Source organism: Siniperca chuatsi, linkage group LG17, assembly GCF_020085105.1.
Source record: "Siniperca chuatsi isolate FFG_IHB_CAS linkage group LG17, ASM2008510v1, whole genome shotgun sequence".
In the NCBI taxonomy this organism is placed as follows: Eukaryota; Metazoa; Chordata; class Actinopteri; order Centrarchiformes; family Sinipercidae; genus Siniperca; species Siniperca chuatsi.
In genome coordinates, this window is record NC_058058.1 from 27,224,870 (window position 1) to 27,250,124 (window position 25,255).

Here is a 25,255-nt window from a genome sequence, read left to right on the forward strand (position 1 = left end):
ACGATGGCCTAACATGATGTGGGAAAAGCAATCCCAGTGTGGAGATATAAATAAAACAGCCATAGTGAAACAGTCTGCTATGCTGTACATTGGGAGGTGCAATCTATACTTACATCTCAGAAATGACAACCTCAATAATAATGTAACTTTCACAAAAGTCTTACAGTTAGCTTTTTCTGTAGCTTTAGTTGGAACGAATGGCTTAATAAATCATTAATCACTGATTTCTTATACAGCAGTTACAAATCATTAATAAGAACAAATGCTGGGTTGCCAGGTTGTGAAAAATCCAATTGGCTGGTGGTTTTCCTTTCTTTTTAGTAATAATTCTAAATCATTTCTTTTTAGTAATAAACCAAAATGTCTGTAATCCATTCATAAATGCTTGTGGATCTCACACTTTCTAATTAGCCTTCAAGTGTGTAGTTATAAATGACTGTAACTCATTAATGAAGGGATTTAATCATCAAGTCACAAATAAGTTGTGTGTTAATAAGTTGTTAATAAATGAATTTTGGTCCAGATCGTCTGCAGCCCTTCACCAGAAATTAGTGGTCAAATGATCTAACCAGTAAAAGGGAATTCTCACAACCTGGCAACCCAAAGGTTGCTTTTATTAAGGGCTTTCAACTGATCTAGAAAGCATTACTAAGTGATTTACTAACCATTAATAAAGCCATTAGTTTCAACTCCTTCTTTGGAAGTGGTACCGCTTTTTCTCGTTTTTAAATTCTTAATTTTGTGCAACCTAAACCAAAATGACTGTTTATTCATACAGACTGCATTTAGTGGGTCAGAGGTCACTTGAAATAGTGTGCTAATGATTGCATGAATGTTGCATAGTGCACAGGAAATTAGTGTCTTCTTCCTTGTTGTGTTGATCTTTAGTGTTGTTGAATGGTGCAGCACGTGTGACCAATCCAGCCCATTCTGATTCTGATCAACACATGCAATGGAGTGAAAGCTGGAAAGAAGTGAGTGTATCCTGAATGAGAATGAAATAAACTGTGTCTGTTAGTTACTCACCATACTGTCGTAGTGTATCAGCTCCAGCTCGTAGTCCGGCAGTATGTCGGTCCTCTTATTCACCAGGTCCAGAGCCATCTGAGCGGCGGGGAGGCAGGCTTGTCCACCGGGCCAGCCTCCACTCATGGGGAAGAGGGCTCCGATGTAGAGCTTCTTCTTGCCTAGAGCCGGGCAGGAGCAGGAGAGGAGGACAGTGAGGGTAAGGGTCAGAGAGTAGCGGAGGACGGACCTGCGGAGGAGGCCTTGGCAGAGCCGGGCCATAGCTGGAGGCTGCTGCAGGCTCAGCGGAGCTGATGAAGTCACTTTATGTTTCCAGAACTTCGAGTCCGCAGGGCGTGCTGTGCGTGGGTCAGGAGCTTTGAATTCCCATTGGCGGCACAAGCTGGTTTTCCTCACAGATGGGAGCACAGACCTGACACTAATTTACAGGGAATCATTTTAATTTGACTGCTTTTTGTTGCAAAAACAAACAAATACAATGAATATACAACACTCCCTTTCCGATGCTGTGAACTCCTGCTCTTCTCCAACTAAAATTATTATTATCTACTCTGCCATGTTTGGAGAGGAACTCCATAAACCCTCAACGTCAACGCCTCTGCACTGTGTGCGGGGGGAACGATTCGCAGGCAACTCATTTAATCCAATCAATAAACAGCTGAAAAGAAGTTAAGTGATGAACAGGCGGGTCATTCACATAAGAGCAGGCTGAAGTACTGTTTGCTAACTGAACTATTAAATTATATGTGTGTGTGTGTGTGTGTGTGTGTGTGTGTGTTAAGTCGAGACTCGTGATTGGATCGGGCTGTCAGCTCTGTCCGCTGTCCACGGTGCTGAAACTAACCTCGCGGCTCCGTCACAGGCGGCCCGGCTGAGCCTGATTCTCGGGGATAACAGAGCGAAACAACACCGCGTCCATTTTCCTCCTTATGAAATATTAACCAGAATCCACACTGAGCTCATGGGGAAACACACGGAGAGCTTTACCGTGCCCTTCCTCATCTATCCGCCTGCACACAAAGCACATAACACGGGAACACCGCAATGCAAGAGAAATGTCTGTTTTCAGTAATCCAGTGGAGTCTAACAGGAGAGCGATCAGTCTGGAAGCCAGGTCGATCTGAAGAAGAAGAAGTCGCCACAGCACTGCGGCTGGCCCCTGGGGAGGAGGGAGGAGGGAGGAGGAGGAGGAGAATGACGGCAGCGGCGTGCGGCTCGCAGGCTGAGCGTTAGATAGCGGCTGACTGCAGCAGCTGCAGCGTGAGGGGGGGTCAGTCTCTCCCTTTCACAAACCACTTTGAATTTGCAATCCCTTAACACAGCCCCGCTCATTTACCTCCCCTCCGCCCGCCCTCCCTCAACTACCCCCCCGGCTTCACATCCTCCTGCCTAACGGACAAATTACCCGTTTTAGTAATTCACCTTGTGGTCCACACTCAGGTCCCCTTCCTGAAAGTTTCGACTTCTTGCATTATTCCGCTGTCCTTTCACGTTCAAAATTCATTACAACTACACTTACAATTCTTCTGTACCGCTTGTATTTTTGCCAGTGTGGAAACGCCTCATTAAGACCGTTATGGAAGGCTAAAATTCTCCGCTCAAACTCATTCATGCATTTCAATTCAATCTTACAAGGACCAGGGCCGGAATAACACACTACAGGGCCCCATCCCCCCCCACACACACACACACACACTCCCCGCACTGTGTATCCAACCTGATGCCTTTAAGGCAACACTATGTAACTTTTGACTTTAGAAATAACGCATTGTACCTCTCACACATTCATAGTTACATTTGTGAGAAATACAACGTACCACTGTCCAATGCACTCAGGAGTTTTGCTTCAGTCTTACTTGGTCTGGTACCAATAGCTTTCTGGTGGCTAATGATAGCTAATGTTAGCAAACTTTAGATAGATATTGCTGTGTAACTGACCTTATCAGAGTCAGTTTGCTGACTCACTCTTCTGAACTTGTGCCAATGTGACACTATATTTAGCAATTACCATTATCATGCAATGCTCCCTTATGGCCACAGTGGCTGCTGTTTAGCAAAAGTTACGTAAGCTTGCTTTACCCATCGGCTACAGAGCACTCAGCAAACACCTGGAAGCTTCATTACACTTTTTTTTCCAGAAATCAACCATGCCACAGATTAAAATTTGGAATGTGCACCATTTGTATGAATACATACACAGTGTATGTATGTATTCATTTGTATATAGACATAAAATCAACTGAAATAATAAATATATTAAAACTAGATTTGACCCAGTACCCCAAACCCCACATACACACCCACCCCTCACAAGACAGGCCTCAAGATAAAAGTGTAGGAACCGCCATGAGCCATAATTATACAGTGCTTTAGTGGTGCATATTCCCTAACAAATAATGGTGACACTTTATTTGGATAGTCCGCCTACAGCTAGTTTATAGAGTATTTGTAACATTTCAGCAGCTTATTAGTTGAGATTCAACAATTCAATTGTTTCACAAAATTAAACATTACACCTCTGTGGTTAAGGTTTGGTTAGGTTTAGGCACAAAGAACATCTTGGTTAGGGTATGTTCATGAATTTTCACATATTCTCTATTGGTAATCTACAGACAAAGCGAAACAGTTGAAATGTTACAAATACTATAAATAATATATAAATTATCTGTAGGCGGACTATCAAAATAAAGTGTTACCCAAATAAGTATTTACAATTAATCAAATTACCACAAGCTATACAAGTCTTTGGGGCCCATGAGGGTTTGGTGGCACTGGGGAAGTTGCCCCCTTCATTGGTAATCCAGTTTTGTTCATGGCTCACCCAAACCTTCGGCTGAAGCTTATCACAGATATGTTGGTGGTGGTGGTCCTGGATGTTTGGTTCCCTTGGCAAACTCTTATTCAGAACCTGCTTTTCCCCCCTTTCTCTGTGTGCCCCCCAACGCATTTGCATCCTAGGCAACTGGCTTTGTTGCCTGTACCACAAACTTCCACTGTATATCGGTATTGGCATATATGTCGGACACTACGTAACAAGAAATAGCAGTCCAGAAATGCCAAAGAAATGTTTGCGGTAATTTAGAAACAGTGTCTCCATTACATACTGTAGTTTATTCACCAGAGAGCAATGCCCCGCTCACAACACATCTTGGTCACTATTCTTTAATAAACAAATTCAAGGGAGCCTTATAATGTTTGTTTATGTAATGTGTTTACCTTAAAAAAATAATGTTGGCCATTATATTGTTAACTGATTTTCTAAAACTCCAAAATATTATCGACCTTGCAAAATCCAGCATCGGTCAGGCTCTAATGAACACAAATAAAAAAATATTAGACCAAAAAAAGAAATCTCATCTCAAGGTCCACTTTCTCCAGAGCTTGCAACCACATCTCATGGTCTTCATCAGAGGATCGAGTTTGCCAGTTGTACAGGAAAAGGTTGTAAGTAAAGTTTTTTCTTTTGTCAAACTACTATTACTAATAGTACTACTGGTATCAGTATTTTAGTATTAGTATTATTAGTACTTCTATTAGTCATGCTACTGTTAGTACTAATGGTAATCATACCATTATTATATAATGGTAATATATAATGGTACCATTATTATATAATAATAATTATTATTATTTTGTCAAACTACTATTTCCAAGGTCAAGAGTGAACTACTACTACTACTACTAAACACTGTTTAATATATTCATTAATATTATGACGTATGCTGGTATTCTATTAGGAAAATATGTACTGTATGTTATCCTAAAAAGGTTGGAGATTTCAACTCTCAAATGAAAGGTTGATTAAATAGTTAGTAGGTAACACTTAAGGTAATATTTCCATTCATGTGTTATTATCACACAAATCTCTGCTTTTTTTAAACTCTCATCTATTCAGCTCCTTCATTGTTGTCTTCATAAACCAATACAATCTTTTCATTTAGCAAAGCACATTTCAGAGCTTGAGATTGAGCCATAATGAATCATGCTCTGCCTCTTCGCCACATACTCCTACATTGACACGTTTCTTCATTAGTGTCTCTTGATGAGAGTGGTTGTGCTTTCCATTTTGTCCGTGTGTGTGTGTGTGTGTGTACTGAGTATGTCTTTAATAATGTATTAGCACAGTGATGGGCTCACACCGATTCTTCTCTCTTCATAATCATTATTTGCTTTGTTGTTTCTTCTCATTTCCAGCAGCCACAGAGCCTGTGCCTTCCTTAGATCTGGTGCTGCAGCATGATATCTATCTCTCTCCTCTGTTTCCAGGCACAGCTCTCTACCTGACCAGCTCTCATTTTCTCAGGCGGGTTGAAATGTATCTCTCTGTGCCGCCTCCTATCTGTTTCGCCCTCTCTCTGGGATTTTCCATGCTGCTAGAGAAGAGAGGCATTTATCTGTGCCTCCTACATCCCTCAGCTCCAGCATCAACACTCTGTGCTGTCATGTACTGTGACCTCAGAGCAGACAGCTCTACACACACGTGTTAAACCACTTTCCATGGACATGCCTTCTGATCCGTTTGGCATGTTTTCCCCCTCAATAACACTTTGAGCAGAGCAGATAAGTGATTCCCTGGCTATATAAATAATAGGCTAATTTTGTAAAATGGAACACTCATGATGAAGTGGGTAAAAGCAGAGCTGCTGGTGTACAATGAATGCAATTAAAGAGCTTAGGATAGTTCACTCTTCTAATCTGTCACCAAATGCTTGCTCATGGTGGGATTTGTTGGGTCTCTGTAAATAATGTTATAAAGAGTGCGGTCTAGACCTGCTCTATAGGAAAAGGAGATAACTTCTGTTATGAATTGGTGCTATATAAATAAAATTGAATTGAATTAATTCTGTTCCACTTTCTTCTTCAGTGATGCATGAGTCAAGGTCATTTACATGCTATAAACGGCATGCTTTTCTGAAAATGGGAGCATGTTTATATACAGGCCCAAATGGGCAAAACTGAGCTGTGTGCCCCTATTTAGCCCTCCACACAAGTTACCACACACCGTTATCACACTGAGGATGCAGAGGTGGAACGAAGCGGCAAGGGAAGAGAGAGGGGTGCAGACAAGAGACTTAAGAATAAGAGATTTAAGCCGTGTCTGCCTTCTCTCGTCATGGGCAACGTGAGATCGCTAACGGTGTTAGCCCGGAGTCAGACGGAGTTTCGTGAGTGTAGTTCTTCTGTGCTTGTCAGAGACATGGCTACACCAGGATATCATGGACCATCATCACGGCTTTCAGACTGTTCGGGCCGACAAGGATCACACCGGGAGCGGTAAGCGGAAAGGCGTTGGGCTTGCTGTTCTGGTTAACAACAGATGGTGTAACCCTGGTCACGTTACTATCAAGCAGCGTATCTGTACCCCGGACATTGAACTGTTAGCACGTGAATTTACACATGCCATTGTTGTGGTTGTTTACATCCCCCCCTCTGCTAACCCGGCATCGGTGTGCAACGCCATTCACACCGCCATAGCACAACTCCAGACTCAACACCCGAGTGCACTCATATTAATCTCGGATGACTTCAACCATGTCAGTGTTTCAACAACACTGACTAATTTCACCCAGTATGTGAGTTGTCCTACTAGAGAGGAGAGGACACTGGACCTGCTGTATGCAATCCAGGCTGACCTGAAGGTGAAAATCAGGGAGGCCAAGGAGAAGTACAGGAGGAAGCTGGAGCGGAAACTCCAGCACAACAATATGAGAGAGGTCTGGAGCGGCATGAAGACCATCACTGGCTTCAGACCGACTGGCAGCAGAGGAGTTGAAGGCAGCTTGGACAGGGCCAACGAACTTAATCTGTTCTTTAACAGATTCGACACACCGGCTCCTGCTCATCCCCCTCTAACTCAGTTGCTGCTGGCCCTCAAGCAACTCTGAGTACTCTGCTCCCCCCTCCCCATCAGGCTAACGGCCCTCTCCAGACCGACGACTCCCCCCCTCCCACACCTGTAACTTCTGCTGTGTGTCTGACTGCTGACCAGGTGAGAGGACAACTGATGAAGCTCCACTCAAACAAGACTGCAGGCCCCGATGGCGTTAGCCCCGGGGTGCTAAAAGCCTGTGCCCCCAGCTATGTGGAGTCCTTCAACATGTCTTCAACCTGAGCCTGAGTCTTCAAAGGGTCCCCATTCTGTGGAAGACATCTTGCCTCGTTCCTGTGCCAAAGACACCGCGTCCCGGTGGCTCCAAGGACTACAGACCGGTGGCACTGACCTCCCACATAATGAAGACACTGGAGAGACTAGTGCTGGAACAGCTGCAGCCCATGGTCAGACCCCTCCTGGACCCCCTTCAGTTCGCCTACCAGCCCCGGCTGGGAGTTGAGGACACCATCATCTTCCTGCTTAACCGCATCCACACCCACTGGACAGGCCAGCAAGCACGGTGAGGATCATGTTTTTTGACTTCTCCAGTGCTTTCAACACCATCTACCACACCAGACAAGACCCAAGGTGTAGGCTGTGCAAAGAGGCCCCTGAGACAATCCAGCACATAACTGCAGGGTGTAAGATGCTGGCAGGGAAAGCATACATGGAGCGCCATAACCAAGTGGCTGGCATAGTGTATAGGAACATCTGCACGGAGTATGGACTGGAATCCCCGAGGTCAAAGTGGGAAACACCTCCAAAGGTGGTAGAGAGTGACAGAGCCAAGATCCTGTGGGACTTCCTGATACAGACTGACAGAATGGTAATGGCGAACCAACCAGACATTGTGGTGGTGGACAAACAGCAGAGGAAAGCCGTTGTGGTTGACGTGGCAATACCAAGTGATGGCAACATCAGGAAAAAGGAACATGAGAAACTAGAGAAATACCAAGGGCTCAGAGAAGAGCTGGACAAGGCATCGGAGCACTCGGGGCAGTGACCCCCAAACTGGAGGAGTGGCTACAGCAGATCCCTGGAAGAACACCAGACATCTCGGTCCAGAAAAGTGCAGTACTAGGAACAGCAAAGATACTGCGCAGAACCCTCAAGCTCCCAGGCCTCGAGGACCCGAGCTCGAAGGATGAGACCACCCGCGGAGGGTGAAAGACGAAGTTTAATAGTATTTTTTTTAAAAACTTTATATATATATATATATATATATATATATATATATAGGGGTGCACGGTGGCAGAGCGGCTACAGCTCCTGCCTCCCAATAAGGAGATCGTGGGGTTCGTGGGTTCGATTCCCGGACCGGACCAACATCACACAATCTCTCTGGGTGGAGTCTGCATGTCCTCCCGTGTTACCGTGGGTTCTCTCCGGGTTCTCCGGCTTCCTCCCACCGTCCAAAGACATGCATGTGTAGGCTAATTGATAACTCTAAATTGCCCGTATTGAATGAATGTGTGAGTGAATGGTTGTCTGTCCTTGTCTGTGTCTGTGTTCGCCCTCTGCGACGAGTTGGCCACTGTCCAGGGTGTGCCCTGCCTAAGGCCCGAAGTCACTGGGATAGGCTCCAGTCACCCGCGACCCCTAACGGGGACCAAGCGGTAGAAAATGGATGGATGGATGGATATATATATATATATATATATATTTATTTAAGGTTATGTACCATTTAAGCATAACATCAACTGAAGTTTTGAGGTTTTAAAACTAGATTTTCACATTGGTTCTTTTATAAGACAGGGTCTCAGCCAACAATTGCAAGAAACATAATGCTGCCCAGTTTAGTTTTTTATAACAGCTCACTATCCCTTGGAATTACGTTCATACCTACAAGGTTTATTTCCATACTAACAATTTAATGTTTGCTTGAGCATAATTGGTTAATCTGAATGTCATCCAGGAAACTGGCCAATGACAACTGTGTGCGCCTCTCACGGTTAAGTTTGGTTACGTCTGAGTGGGTGTACTGCATCTACTACTACTACTGCTACTTAATTCAATTCAATTCAATTCAGTTATATTTATATAGCACCAATTCATAACAGAAGTTATCTCATTGCACTTTTCCTATAGAGCAGGTCTAGACCGTACTCTTTATAATATTAATTACAGAGACCCAACAAATCCCACCATGAGCAAGCATTTGGCGACAGTGGCAAGGAAAAACTTCCTTTTAACAGGCAGAAACCTCAGACAGACTCAATCTGCCATTTGCCGCTGCCGTGTTTTTTTGAGAGAGACAGAGAGAGGTTTTCTCGGTCGACTAGTAATGGCTGTTACCTGAATTATTTTACATCTGCCTGCCAAATTCTTATTTTGAGCAAATTTGAGTTGTGGAATGTCAACGAAGAACAAAAGACTGGAATATGGACACAGAGGAAGGGTCACACAGGATCTGTTTGGTCACCTAAGCAAAGTGAACTTATCCTGCAATAATATTGGCAATATAAGGTAAGAAAACATTTCCCCTGTAATAACCTAACATTATGTCCTTAATTTATGTAGCCCAGTCTAAAAATATTTCAATTTAGACAAATATGTAAACAAATAGAGATGAATAAATCATTTTAAATGTTTAAAAAGTATTACATTCATCAGTTAACTAGAGTGTTTAATACAGGTCATAGTGGATTAAATAATGCTATAAGCTAAATCTTTCTAATTGTGCTAATAAAGTTGATTGAAATTCACATAGCGTCAAGGTCGCGCCCCCTTTTGGGGGAAAGAATATAGAGGCGAAGTCCCTCCCCTTCCAGTGGACCACCATGGGACCTTATTTTGGAAAAAAATATGTACTGTAGTCAACGGTGAGAGACAAATAATTTTTTGATCCCATTTGAATTGTGCCATGAATTACACACACATGTGATGTTTGTCAATTTAAAAGATAATTTTGCATGTCAAGAAAGTTGCAGTTTGTCGTTGAGGCAGAGCAGCCGGAGGACATCAAAGGGAAAACCAGAAAATATTTTCACCATAAAATATGATCCAGATCAGAGTCCTGGTCGGAGCCAGCTGTAAATCTCCTCGGTATGATAGTTGTGAGCTGACTTCCAGAAGCCACCAGTGTGGCAGCAAGGCATGTATTTACTTTTGTAAAGAGTAGAGACCCTTTTCAAAGACATGTCATCATCATCATCATCATCATCATCATCATCATCATCACTCCTTTGCAGTTAATAAAATTATTAGATGGTTTGTTTGATTTTGGTGTACCAATTCACAATGGGGTTTTTTTTAGCAACAACTGTGTTTACCTTGCTATGATACATCTGTGAAAAGTGTCTATTGTTGTAATGTACGTTTCCAGCCCCACTTTTATTGAAACTGTGAAAATCTTGTAGATGTAACAACTTAGTTTCTCAACTTAGTATTTCTTCAGTATGTTTGCAGTTGACGATATTTCACGGTAATCTAAATAAGCTTATATTTTATGATTATGATATGATTTGAAGAAACTTTTCTACTGTTTATCAGTACAGAGGTTTAAATGTTGTATTTCATTTAAGGTCTATACCATAAAAAACTAAATCATTTCATATTGTATTTAGATTGTACTTTTAATGTTTAAACATTAAATCTAAACACAAACACTTCAAGTTAAAGTTTGAAATGATTTTAATCAGTTTTATACACTATTTTATAGAGACTTTTTATTTTGTCATCCAAAATAAAACAGATTTTACAATCTTGAGCATGTGTTAATACTTTATTGAAGGTGTTTGATCATAATTATTTAGGTAAAATCTGTAAAATAACATTGTTTCTCTGCAGAACTTTTATTGCTATCATTTTATTGAAGGTGTCTGATCTTAATAATTCAAAAAAGTCTGTAAAATGTCTTGTTAGTGCACTTTATTTGAATTAGGATATTTTACTTTAATTTTATGGTTTTTGTTTGGCAACCGCAGCTGCCAGTCATTTGACTGTTGTTTTTACGTTTTTTATTTTACAATGTGGGAGACTGCAGAATGTGTATTTGGTGAGATCCTGTCTTAAAAAGGGACCTAATAATTAATGTGTGATCTTTTCCTAACCTTGACCAACTAGTTTAGTTGCCTATGATTTTCCACACCTTAACTATCAATTGTTTTCCATAACCACGATCGTTCTCTACCCCTAACCTTAACAGATATTGCAGAAAAAAGTTGCCATTGTATGTAATCATTTTTTGCACAATTGTCCAATATCAACGTTTGTCTGATGATAGGGTTGTTAAATTAACATAATGAGGAAACATTTTTAAAGAACATATCACAAAATATTCATACCAAACACATCTGCAAAACACTTACTTTTGTGTTTAGGCAACTCACGGCACTTGGTTACGGTAGAGAAAAATCGTCATCTTGGTTAAATTGAAAAAGCGAGGAAAGGATGTGTTGTTATTTTTCCTCAAAAATGCATACGGCAAAACTATTTAGTAGCATATAAATGTAATTTCTAGGAGAAAGGTTTGCATGATTGGGCAAAATTGCAGGAGACACCTTAGGGTCCTTTCCTTTTTTTTTTTTTTTTTTTTTTTTTACAAAATTTGTAATGAATCAAATTACAACAAAGTCATTGCCCCACAGACAACCTGCAGGTCTGGGGCCCTGGAGCAGTTGCTCACTTTGCCCAGTTGTTAATCCAGCTTTGTTTATATATTACTCAATATGTTTAGCACAAGGATGTATTTGATAGTATAGTCTTTTTTTACCTTCTTGTTAGTGTAAAACTAACAAATAGTGATGCCCTTGCATGAATCTTCCTGCTCCACAAATTAACTCTAATGACAGTTTCTTTTATTTACCTTAACATTGCTCAAAATGTCAGGCCAGTTTTGTTAAGTAGAACACTGGCTCAAACCAAGAGATGCTGTGATGGTTCATTTTCTTTCTCTCTCTCGGTTATTCGCTTCTTTGTTTTTCCTCTTCCTCTGTCTTCTCCTCGCTGTCTCTATTTCTCCCTTCTCCCCTCTCTAACCAAGTTTTACGTTTCTATATTTGCCCAAGCACTAAAGCCCTGCAGGGTAGCTTCCAAACAATATCACATTCGACATGTTTCCATTACTTACGCTGCTGCTGTGCTCCAGATTCTTTTCAGTGCAGCTGCATAAAGCTACGTTCTAATCTATGTACTGTAACATGCACAGCATGTGATAATAATAATAATAATAATAATAATAATAATAATAATAATAATAACTTTATTTATGTAGCACCCTTTAAAAACAAGCTACAAAGTGTGTGCATGGCCAGTCCAGCTGGGTCACAGTTCGATTCCCGGCTCCCTCAGTCCAGTTGTAGTATCATTGGGAAAGATTCTGACCCCAAATTGCTCCCTGTAGCTGTGCCATCGGTGTGATAGTGTGTGTGTACGGGTGAACCTAGTATCATCGTGAATGCTTTGGATAGGAAGCACTGTATCACTTCAGATAAGCATTTGGCACCTTGCATGGTAGCCTCTGCCATCAGTGTATGAAGTGTTGTAAAGCACAGCAGGACCTGTTTAAATGCACTTGGCAATATTTACATCAGGTGATACTGTAATGAAGTGGCGCATATTCACAAACAATTTGCCATTAATCAAATTACCACAAACACAGTCAACCTGGGGCTTTGGGGGTCCCTGAGGGTCTGGGGCCCTGCGGCACTTGTCCGCTTTTCCTAGTTCATAATCTAGCCTTGCTGAATAGACAATAAACAATAATCATGTCTTTCTAAATGTAAAACTTACATCTGAGGAGGTTCTTCAACAGAGATCTGCCTGTAGTTCAACTGTACATGCACAGGATGAAATCCTATGAAATTAAGAGCTGAGGGAAATATTAGTATACCAATATATAATTTTAAATAAAATTATACTGCTTGGCAGTATCCAAGGTCAAGAGTGAACTGTAAAGATCAACTTTTAAGACAACATGGACGAGAAGACCTAAACTTATTTTAATAATGGAAAGTTTGAATATTTATATTGCCATGACATCTGCTGATGAAGACTGAGTGATATAGTAGCGCTGTTACTGTATAGCAACAACAAATCTTGGCAGATAAGAAAATGCCCATGAATCAGTTTTGTAACAGTCATACTGAATTGTTTTGGAAGACATGTTTTAAGTTAAAGCCCTATATGTTGTGAACTAGTTTCATTTAAAGCAGTCAGGCATGTTATGTAGCCTTCATACAGGTCATTGGAAGTCACTGTCATCCTTCCCATAGGAAAAGCAGATCAGAAAAAGCTCATATTGGTCATTTTGGAAGGCAATGAGAACCTATTTTGTTGTTTATGAGGACTTGTTAGTAAGGTGTGTAAAATTTTCCCATTTGACCAAAGGCAATATCTCTATACTCTAACTTAGATGTCACTATCAGGGAAATATTAAGTGTCTGTCTACCCTCCTCCACCCATTAATCAGTCAATGACACTGATTCATTTCTACTCCAATTTAATAGTTTAGCTGATTTGAATTAGGTTAATGTGGTGAAATTGCAATTCAAACAGGGCTTTGTATTTCATGCACAGAGGAACAATCTGACCCAGTCTGTCAAAACTGTGTCCCATCAGGGTTGGCTGCATGAAACCACATTGGCATGCAGCTTTCAGCAGAGCTCCAGAGATGAATGTCAGCCATGGTGATGACAGCACAAAAACCAAAATAAAAGCTGCTGAGAGAACAGTGCTGACAGCCAGAGCATGGTGGTGCAGCATACTGGTCAGTAGATGGGTTTTCACTTGTGAGCAGTTGGGTTTTCACTGTTCAGTGGCTACGTTTTTACTGGTCAGTAGCTGAGTTTGTCAGTGGCTGGGTTTTCACTGGTCAGCAGCTGAGTTGCCACTGGTCAGTTGCTGAGGTTTCACTGGTCAGTTGCTGAGGTTTCACTGGTCAGTAGCTGAGGTTTCACTGCTCAGAAGCTAGGTTTTTGCTGGTCAATAGTTGAGTTTTCACTGGTCGAGAGCTGAGTTTGTCAGTGGCTGGGTGTTACAACCCCTTCCTATCTGTCTGCACTGCACGCTAATGGGGTGGTTTGTGACAAGTGGGAGCTTTTCCTGGAAAGAAGTAGTTTGAAAATAGTAAATTAGCTGTAGTGCAAGGAACCTATTGTTTTTCCAGGGATTATTAATATTTTGAGAGTTTACCCAACAGGAAGTCAGCCATTTTGGATTTGCGTCAATTTAAAATCTTTAAACACATGTTTGAGGTCTTTAGGATGCTGAAAATATTTGCGCCCAGACGTGAACTGGTAAATACTTCAATTTGAGTCCACTTTTGGGCTTGGGGGTTGCATGATGGTTCTATAGCGCCCCCTAATGACATTTAGCCTTCAAAACGGCTAGTGATAGTCTACAACAAAAGGGGTGTGTCTTGTTTTCTGGTATAGTCTGGGGCTTGGGTGTGGCAAAATGGCTCGATAGCTAATATACAATATTTCAACGACGCAGCCCCTGCGGTACATTTCACCTAGATGTACGAAATTTGGGAGGCAGATGTATCACCTCTAGACTTAAAAAAAAAAAGCTTCTTGCAGCCATACCCTAAACACAACAGGAAGTCAGCCATTTTGAATTTAACGTGACATTTTTCACCAGTGCAACCTAAAGACCTTTACAACACTAAATTGCGAAGCTTTTTAGGTTTTCTCAAACGGCGTTGCCATGGTGATGCGGCAAAGTTTGGCAAATTTTCGCAATGTTTTTATGTTGAACTACTCCTAGAGAATCAATCCAATCGACTTTTGGGGCAGTGCAATCTAAAGACTGTTCTGATGCTAAATTGCGAAGCTTTTTATGTTTTCTCAAGCAGTGTTGCCGTGGCGATGCAGCTAATTCTGGGTTCTAAAATTAGTAACAGTGCTACCTGCTTCCAAAAGTAGTAACAGTGCCACCATGTTCCAGAATTAGTAACAATGCCACCTTGTTCCAAAATTAATAACTGTGTTACCTCAGCTCCACATCGTCAGAGCTTTTTAAATTTTACATGTTTGAAAAGAGTCCCAGCCTCAAGATATCTACATGCCAATATTCAGACATAGTCACAGCGCCAACTACTGGCAACAGGAAGTTACAGGCCTGATACTCTTATACTCTAAGTTAACCAGATCCACCTCAAAATTGCTGATGCTTAATATTGAAGATTATGAGTTTTCATCAAAACATCATCAGAGCTTCATGACATTTACATTGTGTGGTCTACACTCAATATACAGCAACATCTGTTGATGTGTCGAATGTGGTCGCCGTGGGAGACGAGTGACGCAATGCCAAGTGGGAGTAACACAGCAATGTTGCAACTGATCAGCCTCCAAATTCATATGGTTATTGATGGACCACTCTCAGTAACACTTATATGACATTCATGAGTCATAGTCAGCCAATTACTGGCAACAGGAAACAAGTAATGTACATGTAACAAATATCATCTGATCTACATGAAATTTAAGTTGTGCGTTCTACACTTGATATATGGAAGACCATTTGCGCAAGTAATGTTTTAGATATGTCTTGTTTAGACTACATTAAAATGCATGTTAGTACGTAGAATTTGGTCATGTTAACACGTTATATTTTTACATGTTAACACAACAAAAATTGTCGGGTAGATTTTCTGCACCATAATACGTCATGTTTGGCGTCTTAACACGTCCTAGCCAATGGGTTATTCCATTCTTGTCTAATAGGGGCGTTAGAAAGGAAGTCTGAGGCACAGCGATTTTTGTTTCCAGCTGAATAGTTCGTGGAGCACACAAACCAAAACATTAGGCTAAGCTATGGCTCACATTGAGTGCCTGCAGTTAACTTTCCCATCCCATTCAGTTTCAACTTCAATATTAATATGAGTTACAATCATTTCTAAATCTGTCTGTTTGTAATGTTATGTCAGTCCTACCACTAGGCGTCATTATGCACATTCACATATTTGTGCCATCAGTGAATAAAGATGAGTTACCAGCAAGTATGAGCAACCATGTATAATGCTGCATGCCTTATCTTTAACATGAAAATTCTGCTTATCAGTGGACTACATATGCATCACCATATTTCTTCAGAGGAAAAGACAATTTGATTTTTAGAGATTCTACCATCCCCTATTTTCTGGGGCTCATAGATGTTACAGATTAAATATATTATCAGAATCAGGATTAGCTTTATTGCCAAGTAGGTTTACATATACAAGGAATTTGCTTTGATATTTTGGTCCAAAACAATAAACATATTCGAAATAAAATAATATATAGCAAGTACTGCAGGTCAAGAATCATAATTATAAAATTGACAATATGATATTAAAGAATATATATATATATATCATAGAAAAATAATAAAGAATATGTACAATATGACTGTTATTTAAATGACATGAGTATTCTGTACACTGTACATAACAGGCAGAGCACTGCTGTAGTCATCTATGTTATGCAGGGATTTTGTCTGAAATACTCTCAGCTCAATGTGTACAGAACAAATGAGTTAGTAGTGGGCTATAGATGGCAATCCTATGTCTTGAGGAGTGGTTGCTAAGGTGGCTCACTTCCTTCACTCACTTTCTCAGCGATAGCACAAGTTTCAGTCCAGCGACTGATATGGAGGGGTGAAATTTGTCAGTGGCTAGTAGAGGGGAGGATCACATATTGAAAGACAACATTTATGGCACATTGGAATATGAACATTAGCAGTAGAAGTAATGACTCTGAGCCAACATTTAGGTTCTTACTTTATCAGGGATTCTCAGTTATGCAAGAGCTGTGAAACTGAACATTTAATTCACAATTCTTCAAACGTGATTCCAGTAGGTGAAATGTGATGTATTGTGATGCATTGTGATCGTTCAGCTTCTATGACTTCATACGCACACGCACGTGCGCACACGCACACCCACACACACACACACAGTAGCTATGTTTACAATCAAATAGTTCACATTTTTGATGTAGCTTAGGCCGACATTTATTTATTTTTTTTTTAGAAAGGTTGCACCAAATGCCCAAATGAGTTTCGGGACATGTATAATTTTGCTCATATTTAAAAGAAGGGGATGTTCAAAACAGGAACAAAAAAGGTTAGGAAGTGTTCCGTGTCTGCTGTTAGTGGCACCCACCACATATAGCGAAGATGTTTTGATATATAGGTCCTGAAAAACTGCTGTATGGCCACTGCATGTATACTGTTAAAACCACAAGATCCTTGAGAACTTTCGGAGGTTCTTCAATTTGAAACTGTGGAGGAACCTCTTAAGGTGCTTTGAGGAACCTTCAAGAAAAGGTTCTTAGGATTACCTGTGGAACCTTTTGAAGCTCTATGAGGAATCTTTAGAAGTTCTGCTGTAGTAATGAAAATTATAACATTAATAATATTATATAATAATAAATGATGACGATGAAACAGCAGCTATCTTTAAGCAAGATTTTATTTACATATATGAGACTTGATGATTTTGAGGGTTGAGCATTTATCATTTGCAAAAATAAATAAATTCACTAAATACAATAAACATTATATAATGTCTGTAAGAGCCAAATACATTGTTGAAACAACCAGAATGTAATTATTTCCTTTGTGTACATTGGTGTGGTGTCGCTGTGCTACTATCAAGGGCCCAGGTTTAAAGGTAGGAAGTCACTGTTGTCGTCAGGTGTTTGACCTCAGAAGGGCAAAGGGTTTTTGAACGCTGTGGCACGAAAAAGTTTGTTTGTCATGCTGTGAGCAAAGTGTTTGGTTTTCGATGGAAACTGGAAAATGGACTTTGTTCACATTAAGCACGGCGGAGGAAATAAAGAGATTGTTATTCTGCGGCCGAACAATGCCCTGTGGATTCTGTACTGAACGCAACACACAATGTACAGTAACATCAAGCTAAAGCTAAGCTCGTCAACCAGCTCAGACATCTCAGTAGCTAAGTCATAGGCTGAGCTCCTTTAACAATGTCAATAAATCCATTAATCCAACAATTCAATACAACGGACTTGACTCAGAATTAGAGAGAGTTTGTGTGTGTCTCACGTGTTTGTACTTGTTCCCGTAAAAATATTTGCATGTACTCTGACTGACAATATAATGTCTCAAAATAATCACAGGCAGCTGACAAAATGTCTGTGTATCAATATTGGCATAAGTCATTTAGAGCAAGAAATTTGCCATTTTAAATGGTAAATGGACTGTACTTATATAGCGCCTTTCTAGTCTTTCTGACTACTCAAAGAGCTTCAACTACATATCACAGGCGACTGTGGCTTAGTGGTAGAGTGGGTCGTCCACCAATCAGAAGGTGGTCGATCCCGGATTCCCCCAGCCCACATGTCGAAGTGTCCTTGGGCAAGACACTGAACCCCAAATTGCTCCTGAGGGCTGTGCCTTCGGTGTGTGAGTGTGTGTGAATGCTTAGTTACTTTGATGAGCAGTTCTGCCATCAGTGTGTGAATGGGGTGGATGTGATATGTAGTTGCAGCGCTTTGAGTAGTCAGAAAGACTAGAAAGGCGCTATATAAGCACAGTCCATTTACCATTTACATTCACCCCATTCACACACTGATGGCAGAACTGCTCATCAAAATAACTAATCTGAAGGAACAGCCCTCGGGAGCAATTTGGGGTTCAGTGTCTTGCCCAAGGACACTTTGACATGCGGGAAACTTGGATTGAACCGCCGACTTTCTGATTGGTGGACAACCCGCTCTATTTGAACTTTATCATTTGACTTGACTCCAAAGATGAAATAGATCCCCAACTCCCACTAAGATGTCATTTTGCTTTGCAATGTCAACTCCATCTATGTGAAGAGAGATTTCACCTCCGGCACTGAAGGGCTCACCAGCAGCACCGGTGTTGGAGCCTTCACCACCTATGAAAAGCACACAACAAATACAGTATCTCACATGAATATTTGACATTTACAATGTGGTGTTCAAGCACTCTCAGTGTGATTTTACTGTCTGCAGTGGCAGCTTAAATGCTGTTTCTATTAAATATTACTCTTGTGTAGGTTAATTAGGCATTAATTAGATGCCAAGTTCTAAACAATGGCAATATTTTGCAGTTAAGTTGTAAAGTGTTGGTAAGGTTTGAGAGTTGTTGCAGACATCAATTGTGGAAATCTTTTGTGTGGCACTGACCACTTTTCACATAATGCTATTAGATATGTCTACCCTTTGTCATTTTCCATTTTGTTACAGGGAAACTTTGGGCACTCACTATAAGATTTGATACATTACTTTTTTAACTTGTTTTGATTTGCTCATTGCTCAAAAACAAAACAGACCACACATTGTATACCTAAAACCAAATGCTTGCAGATGTCTGTCGTTCATTGGTCAAGCATTTGGAGGGTCAGCAGAAATACATTAGTACCATCATACATATTGGAAATTGATTCACTTTTGCTTACTGTTTTGCATATTCTGAGCTGCTGCATGCCTGCTGTGTTTTGTTTGGTTGAATGGAACTCTGGAGTGTAGTCCTTCGTTGGTAGGTAGGTGAGGATGCCCTATCTATCCCAGATATGCACTGAATATCAAAGCTCAAATCTCAGTATCACAAGAATTAGTCAGCACATCTGATTTGGAAGTTACCTGATCATGTTTACCACACGAGCAGCTTTTTGGCAGTAAGGTACATTATACACACAATTATATGCAATAAAAGGAAATTATAAATGAGTTCTTTGCAAGAATGTCATAAGCAAAAGAAAATCCCACAATTTCCAGTAGGCATGACTGGAGAGTGAGACTAATTCATCTATCCAAATGAACCACACCAGAGTAATACACACCAGAGTTCCATTAAACCAAAATACGGCAAGGCATACAAGAGCCCTACCTATGAATGACTGGTGGTGCTCTAACCTTGTCAGTTACATAGAGCCTGTCTGGATTTTCATTGAAGAGGTAGGGGAGCAGGAGTCTTGCAGCACCGACTGTGAGGTGGATCAGTTTTTATAGCAATGATGGCTAAATGTATTTGAAGAACCTCAAATAAAGTTATAAATACCTTTGTGTGTCTCCTCACATTCCTGGCTGAGTGCCCTCTGGTACTGGACTAGAATCTCCTCGCTCAGGCTCCTCTGTCTGCTGCTTTTCCAAAGCCTTCCTCTTGTCCACATCAACTTTTTAGATGTGATCATGTGATGCTGATATGCTGGAAAGCTGGAAACTCCTGAAGAATGTCACTTGTGGAGTGACTTTGAATGAAGCGGACTCTCTCAGCGAATGTCTTCTTTATTTTCTCCTTCAGGATGTCCATGTTTGAACGTCATGTCTGATTAGTGTGTGTTCTCCACCGCCACATAGTGGACACAGGAAGTGATATTTAACTCCTTTGCGTAGTGCCCGATGGTCGTGAACAGTCAGACTAGTATCAGCTGGCCTCCGGTCACAAGACCATGACTGTCGCTCCCCCTGTGTTTACCATGAAGGGTGATATTGGTGCTGGAAGCTGACTCGAGCTAGAATCTCGAGGGCGAATTCACAAAGAATGAATTGCAGCCGCTGATAGCACCAATCTGTGCTGCCATGCTCGCTGAAAAGTCTGGGTGTGACGCCCCTTATAAATGTGCTTCAGTTACCACCAACTCTCTGAAGACGCTAATAATTTCACTCTAACTGCGTGTGGCTATTAGCGCTGGTGTTTGTGAATTTGACCTTGTTTATCAATGAGGCTCATTTGCATAGACAGGGGCCAATTTTGTGCCAACTGTATGCATATTACCTCATTTACATACCTGCAAATAGCACCAGAGCACCGAGACGCTATTTGCTTGGCAGCAGAGTTAGTGGTGCAGTTCACTCTTTGCAGGTGCTTTGAGAATTACACAGTTTCTTTTTGTCGTATTTATGCAGGTTTATTCAAACCTTTTGTGAATTCGCCCCTGAAAGTTATATATAGGGTGACTGACTGTCTTACATAAGCAACATGGGGCCAATCATATTTGACTTCTTTGTTTCTGGAAAACTATTAATAGTGAGTTCTTTTTCTCTCTTTTGAGACACTTCCCTCTGACTTCTGTGTGGAGGTATGATCTCCAATATATTGTATAAAGTATATTTTAATCTTTCTTCAACACATCAGTGTTTTGTGTGTTTCATGAGTGTTTGCAGAGCTGGTCGTCCACCAATCGGAAGGTCGATGGTTCGATACCAGCTTCTCACATGTCAAAGTGTCCTTTAATATTGCTCCTGAGGACTGTGTGTGTGAATGCTTAGTTTCTTTGAACTGATGAGTAGTAAGTATGCCATCACTATGTGAATGGGGTGAATGTGATATGTAGTCGGAAGACTAGAAAGACGCTATACAAATACAGTCCATTTACAAGTCTCAGTATACCGTGGAAGAAGCTTTGGAGCTTATTACCCGAGAAAGTGATGTGTCTGAGGGCATATCTGACAGTGAATCTGTGGCATTGACTCCAGAGTGGACTGTATCTAGGTGAGTAGCTAAATACATTTTTTCAAAAATGTATTATATTATTATTCAATTTGTTTTATGAATAAGAAGTAGGCTTGATTTTCCATAATAAAAGTGGCATGTGAATTTGTGGGATATGTTAGATGTATACAAAGCTGATGTAATGCAGATATCATAGCTTGGAACTTACCTTCATTACGCCAATTCATAAAATTCAATAATATTAATCATATAGTACCATAAATGATTTTCCAGCCTGCCATTGTATTTGTGAATTTACAATGTTCACAGTTATTTGGTTGCCAACTGATTATCAGTTCAAAGAAAGTAACTAATTAGGGCACAGCCCACGGGAGCAATTCGGGATTCTGTGTCTTGCTCAAGGACACTTTGACATGCGGGCTGGGGGAAGCCAGGATCAATCTCTGACCTTCCGATTGGTGGACGACCCGCTCTACCACTAAGCCACAGCCACCTCCAAATAATAATAATAAAAATAAGGGTAAGATCATTTGGCCACTTTTGGAGATGTTTGGGGTAACTAAAATATAACCCAAAAAAAGTTTTTTTAATGAGTAATCTGTGTGGTATTGTTGAAATAAACAACAAAATAGTATTATTTACCTCTTAAGACCCATAATGTCATTTTGTTACCAGGTGTCCATTTGGAAATCCACCTGGATATTACCCTACAAAATTATAAATACTAATTTTTTGTGGTTTTTCCATCTACTTTCAACCTGGACTTGGTCAGGCCTGTGGCTGTGGTTCTTCACCCTAGAAACTAAATGGAGCCACAGTCACAGGCCTGACCAAGGTAACTGTCTACACTCAAAAGTGTTTTGTTTTTTATTTTAGGTGAGAATAAAATTGCAATTTCCACTGTGTTTGAGCTGGTGTTACTCAGTGTCAGTAACACAACTGTTCAGAACAACTTGTTCTGACAACTGGAGAAAAAACTGCCAAGGCTTAGCTTTCAGGAATGTTCAAGCTTTTGCCTGTAGTCATAGGGATTCAAGAACAGTAACCATTTTATTTTGGGTATTATATTTTTTCAGCCTTGTCTTCAGAAATAGGACGGTTAGTAAAGGGGTTAGGAGGTTGCTTGTGCGATTGTCCTGACAGGGCTCCTGGAGCTACAGGCTACATCAGATATTCATGCGCTTTCTGTCCCCGGCTCAGCAGTAAGCCTTTAGGGTTGTTCTAAAATAAAGCACAGGCTCAAAGTGACAATGAGGTGACAGAGCCTGGAGTTTCAATCCCAGCAAGATAACACATCTTACTTTATTACAAATTTCATTTAATGTACTGCACTCAGCAGAAGAGGCCAACCTGTGGTGCATGTAGAGCTGGTAATTATCATAATATAGTAACATTGTAGTAATAAAAATATCCTGCAATAAAAAGATGAACCAAATAAATATGAATAGCATCCAGAAGAAGGCTTGCAGCCTAAAAGTAACCAGTAGTGCATCTCTCCTTTGGCAGCCAAAAGTGGCCAGCAAGCCTTGTTAACATTTTACACCATCTGCATCATATTAGGATGAAAAAAAGGACAAATCTGCTCTTGAGACCTCAGGCATTCTGCTGCTGAATGGCACTGTGGGCATCTTTGAAGGCGGGTCTTCACTGGAGGCTGCAAGGCCTCAATCGATTCTTCAGGGGGCTGTGATTGGTCACGCGGGTTGCCAGGTCACATGGGCAGCAAGTTTGGCTGTGCAGATTGCTAGATCACTGCAGGGCAACACAATTGGCTCAACAGGCTGCCAATAGCAACTCTGAGCTCAACTCTGAGAAATACAGACAGCTACAGATTTCTCTCCAACAACAAAAGCATGTCAGCATTAAAAGACGTAAAATTCTTAAAGGACTGATATGTAAAGCAGTTTAGCAAAACACTGATTTGATGTGAAATTGTGGCATAATGACCACACTGTATACACAGTATTTTGACTTGTAATTATACCAAAGCCAAGAGCTCTGCTACTTTTTTGTACATACTTCTGTCAATGTAACTTGGTTTCTTCCAATTCATGATATCCACTAATGCTGTAATTTTTCCAACTTTTTAGCTGTAATCCCTGCTGTCTGAAAATATCTACACCACTTAGACCTCCCTGTCCTGCTGTCGATTCAGCCATGTCTGAACTAGCTGCAGTCAAACAGCACTCAACTCTTCGCCAATAGACTCCCCTCATTCTGTCAAGTTGGTGGCGTTTACCTTGTGATGGTGTTGGGTTTGTGAGAAATGGTGTTCGTTAGGCTGCTAATATCATAAATATTAAATAGACAATATATTACATCCCTCTCTAGAAAAACTGAATGAACTGCTTGACATATTGTTGAGCAAGGTTATGTTCCAAGGATGGATTTTTAGTCATTTGAATTATTACAAATATCAATGTTATGTTATTTTGAATAAGGCTTTATAATTGCTTTAATTGGTGCTATATAAATAAAATTGAATTTAATTGAATATCATGAGTAGAAGAAAGAGAGATGGTCAGTAATAATTCAAATAAATTAGAAGACTACATGATTAATATTACAGAAAATAGCTTTTCTACTACAAGACATATTTCTCATAAGGCTTATAGATGACATCTCACAGAATACCTGGAACATCAAGGAAAAATGGGAATAATACATGGGAAGACCTGTGTGCAAGCTGTCATGAATTAATCAATAATCAATTATGGAAAGAATATGACTGGAAATTAAAAATCAGGTATTTTAATAAACCTCTCATCATTTCATCATATGTGAAAGAACTTTCTGTGGCATTATGTTGGAGAAGATGTGGGAAAACAGGGGACCACGCACATATCTTTTGGGATTGCCCAATAATTCAAGGGTGTTGGAGAAGGTATATACTGCGAGACTTTTATTGATTGCCAAGAAAATGATTAACTGTGAACTGGAAGGATGCAAAATCACCAACTATAACTCAGTGGGTGCAGAGACTGAAACAAGTTTACACAATGGAACAAATAACTGCAAGTCTGCAAATGAAAATGGACATTTTTATTCAAAGGTGGACTTGTGTTACACTGTACCTGGGTGTTTAACCAAGTGAGATGGGTTGTCGTAACAAAACTGTGGTACCATCGAAAATGCCATTGCTATGTTCTTCTATAACTGACCTTGCTCTGCTGCAAATGTCTCATCTTTTGTAAACGTGTTTCTTATTTTTTTCTTTTTCTTAATGAGGTCCTACGCCAGGGAACGTTTTGTTCTGTAAAAATGGAAAAAACAATAAAATTAAAAAAGTTTAAAAAAAAAATTCATAAAACATCAAAATGATTTGAAATTCAACTTACTTTACACCATTTCTCTTTCCCATTTTGGCATGAGCGTAAAGCCTTGTTCCACATGAAACCTGTCCCCACCTCCCTCACACTCGCCTTAATGAGCTGCATCATTTCTTAGCTGAACGCAGTCTTCTCATTTCATCAGTGCAGTAATCCTCTTATCACTCACTATTTGGAGCGTAGTCTCCAGACACATTTCCTCAATTTGACACCAAATTGCATATATATATATATATATATATATATATATATATATATATATATATATATATATATATATATATATTCATATATTTCATAAATTACATCAGCACCAGTCTCCAGCTCTCCCAGTGGTGAGTAGGACACATTGTACACTACAGTGGGAGTCAAAATAAAAGCCTTACAATGCACAGTGGCAGTCCATGATGTCATCAGTCAGTTGATTCCTCTCTGGAATGGAATCATGGCTGTTAGCCCACCCCCCAAGTATCACCCAACCCCCAATCTTCTCTGCTGAACTGGAGTGTGAAATATGAATGGCCACTGCTTTCGAACACACCTGCTGTTTAAACCGTCTGTCCCTCCGAATCCTGATCAGCTCCTCCACACCCTTTAATTCCTCCTATCATCATCTCCGTCTCCCTCATACACACATCCTTATCTCCTCTTCTCTGGC

The 25,255-nt window shown here is 40.5% G+C and overlaps 1 protein-coding gene across 7 annotated transcripts in view; it reads right to left on the reverse strand.

The window, feature by feature from the left end:
* Nucleotides 1-25,255, reverse strand: part of gabbr1b (gamma-aminobutyric acid (GABA) B receptor, 1b) — a 242,481-nt gene that overhangs the window by 109,962 nt on the left and 107,264 nt on the right. For 4 of the 7 annotated variants that reach the window (XM_044171397.1, XM_044171396.1, XM_044171401.1 and 1 more), the window contains one exon: nt 1,027-1,187. In XM_044171397.1, the coding sequence (XP_044027332.1) occupies nt 1,027-1,187 (161 nt within the window). Of the gene's footprint in view, nt 1-1,026; nt 1,445-1,870; nt 2,335-2,448; nt 2,465-25,255 lie in introns of those variants that run through there. The other 3 variants (XM_044171403.1, XM_044171402.1, XM_044171398.1) reach the window with 3 other exon arrangements.